Source organism: Penaeus vannamei, chromosome 28 (genome assembly GCF_042767895.1).
Source record: "Penaeus vannamei isolate JL-2024 chromosome 28, ASM4276789v1, whole genome shotgun sequence".
NCBI classification, from domain to species: Eukaryota; Metazoa; Arthropoda; class Malacostraca; order Decapoda; family Penaeidae; genus Penaeus; species Penaeus vannamei.
Genome location: NC_091576.1, coordinates 12424134 through 12426633, shown reverse-complemented (window position 1 = coordinate 12426633; position 2500 = coordinate 12424134). Strand labels below are relative to the sequence as shown.

The 2500-nt window shown below is 40.8% G+C and overlaps 1 protein-coding gene across 3 annotated transcripts in view; it reads left to right on the top strand.

The window, feature by feature from the left end:
- Positions 1-2500, top strand: part of LOC113824028 (diacylglycerol kinase theta) — a 38722-nt gene that overhangs the window by 29181 nt on the left and 7041 nt on the right. The window contains exon 16 of one of the 3 annotated variants that reach the window (XM_070141816.1): positions 2070-2355. The exons of 1 other annotated variant lie outside the window; for it this stretch is intronic. In XM_070141816.1, the coding sequence (XP_069997917.1) occupies positions 2070-2207 (138 nt within the window). In that variant the 3' untranslated portion in view covers positions 2208-2355. Of the gene's footprint in view, positions 1-353; positions 1057-2069; positions 2356-2500 lie in introns of those variants that run through there. One more of the 3 variants, XM_070141815.1, reaches the window with a different exon arrangement.

The window sequence follows — 2500 nt, the reverse complement described above, 5'->3', positions numbered from 1 at the left end:
TCTAGATTTCAAACACCGTATTTGTGTGATATCTTAGAGATTCCGTCATGAAAATTATTTTGGGGGATTTTTTCATGGTCAAATCAGGCAAAGGAATACCATTGGTTGTGCGATATTTTGCACGGTTAATCTACCTTTACCATGTCTCTCGTGTTTCCTTGTGTCCAAATTTTAACGTATTTTTTCTTATAAATCCCAAATAATATATATTTTTCTATTCCTTCCCAGTGTACTTTTTTGATGGATATAAAAAATCTCAATGTTTGATATAATTTCAGCTATCTAGAGCATCGTAACGTAATGACTTTGGCATCACACACAGAAATATATATCCTTTTTTTTTTACTTTGTAGGCCACTATGCTGAAGAAAAGTAAGATCAAACGGCGAAACACCGAACCCTCGCTGCATGCTTCAAATGGTGACCCTCCCGAACCCTAAACAGACAAGTGAACCCTCAACCTTAACCTTATTCGCCCAACACCTGAACCTTATTCGCCCAACACCTGAACCTTATTCGCCCAACACCTTAAAATTCCATCCCGCCCACCCTTCCCTCCCTCTCACCGCCCCCTCACCCTTTCAAAGAGAATAAAAAAGTAAAGAAAAGAAATCAACGACACCCTTTTAACAACTCCCACACTCCGCCAAAACCCTCCGCTCGTATCATCTCTTGTTTGGGTCACGGGGATTGGTCGTTGTTCTGGCCCTGTTTCCCTTGCCTGCCACTTCCCGTTTCGTTTTTTTGTAAGGCTGTGATTTGATAAACGCATACTTCGTTTCCTCCCCTCCTTTTGATGAAAAAAAAACAAATTTCCTTTTTACTCTTCCTGTTTTTTTTTTTTTTTAATTCCATGTCTTCATAACGTTTGCAATTCTGTCACTGTACAGAAAAAATAGATGTATAACAACATAGCCTTTAAAAAACACACGTAAACTCCACATCACGCACAAGAGAATATTCCGTGGAAATGTTTATCACAAACGTTTCTGGATGGATCTTTTTATATGTTTATTAAAGAAAGATAAGAAACTAATAAAAAATAAAAGCCCTTGACCGAACTCTCTCTCTTAAAAAAGACCACGCATTCACTCGTTTCAGTTTCTTGCTGTTATCCTCTTGGTGTTCAGATTTCATCATCTTGAGTGTTATTCTTTTCGGTTGTGATGACATATTTGATTTTGTTAGTTTGATGTTCTGCCAATCCAGAGCTTAGTGATCTATAACATATTTCTTTTTATCGTTCTCCTCCCTCCCCCTCTTCCCCCTCTTCCCCCTCCTGCTCACCTTCTCCCGCAAACCCTTTCCCATACTTCCTGGTGTGTTTTATTAATATTATTATTATTACCATTATCATTTTACTATTATTATTATTATTATTTATTATTATCATTATGATCATTACTACTATTATTTATTACTATTTTTATTTTCATTATCATTGATATTGTCATTCTTTTGATTATGATTTGTTCTGTTGCGTCTTGAATTCATTCGTCTTATGATTTTCCCGCCATTTTCGGGGACCCTTTTGTGCTCGTTTATTTACTCCTGTGTGTGTGTTTCTCGGCCTCTTTCGCTCCACGTTTCTTTGATCTTGTACAAATTATTTACTTCTGTCTTTTCTCTTCTTTACTAATGGCTTATGGTTATGACACATCGCCCGCAACTAATTTTGTATGTTCTTTCTCAATCACATCTCTCTCTTTTTGGTCTGTTATCTATCCCATTTTGATCTATCACGAATGCATAAACATTGAATATATATATATATATATATATATATATATATATATATATATATATATATATATATATACACACGTACGTATATGTATCCACCTCTCCCCTTTTCGCACCGAATTTCACGATGTTCAAATGCATTATTATTCCCTTCCTCTCTCTCATCTCCATGGGTCATCATGGATACTAAACCTTGCCAACTCTTTTCCCTTTCTCTCTCCATCCTCTGTCGGTATTCGTGCTTCTTCTTCCCCTCGTCCACTTCCACTCCTTTTCCCTCCTTCCCCCTCCCCTCCTCCTCCTCCTCCCTCCACCCACCCGAACAGGCCACCATGCTTAAGAAAACGTCAAAGTCAAAGCTGCGCCGACGGAACACCGAGCCTTCCATGGTGGCGAAGGAGAAGGAGCAGTCCAAGCTGCAGACCATTCGGCCGGACCCAGCCTCCTCCTCGCACCCTCTCTAGTCGCTCTGCGCCGCCGCTCTCACTTGCATCGAAACCTTCTAGGGTCTCCCGGTCCTTCCTTGGTTCCCTTCCCCCTTCCTCGCCCTTCCCTTTCTCAAGAAACGTCGTGTCGTTCTCGCCCCGCCCCTCCTCCCCTTCCTGTCTTCCTTCCTCAAGCGATCTCCAAATACCAAATATGACTAGTCTTCCCTCAAAGTCTCCCCCTTTCCCCCATCCCTTTAAGCCCCCCCCCCTCCCATGTTCTTCGTCATCGGCATTAGCGTCACCACCGACATCGCCAGAACGAGATTACA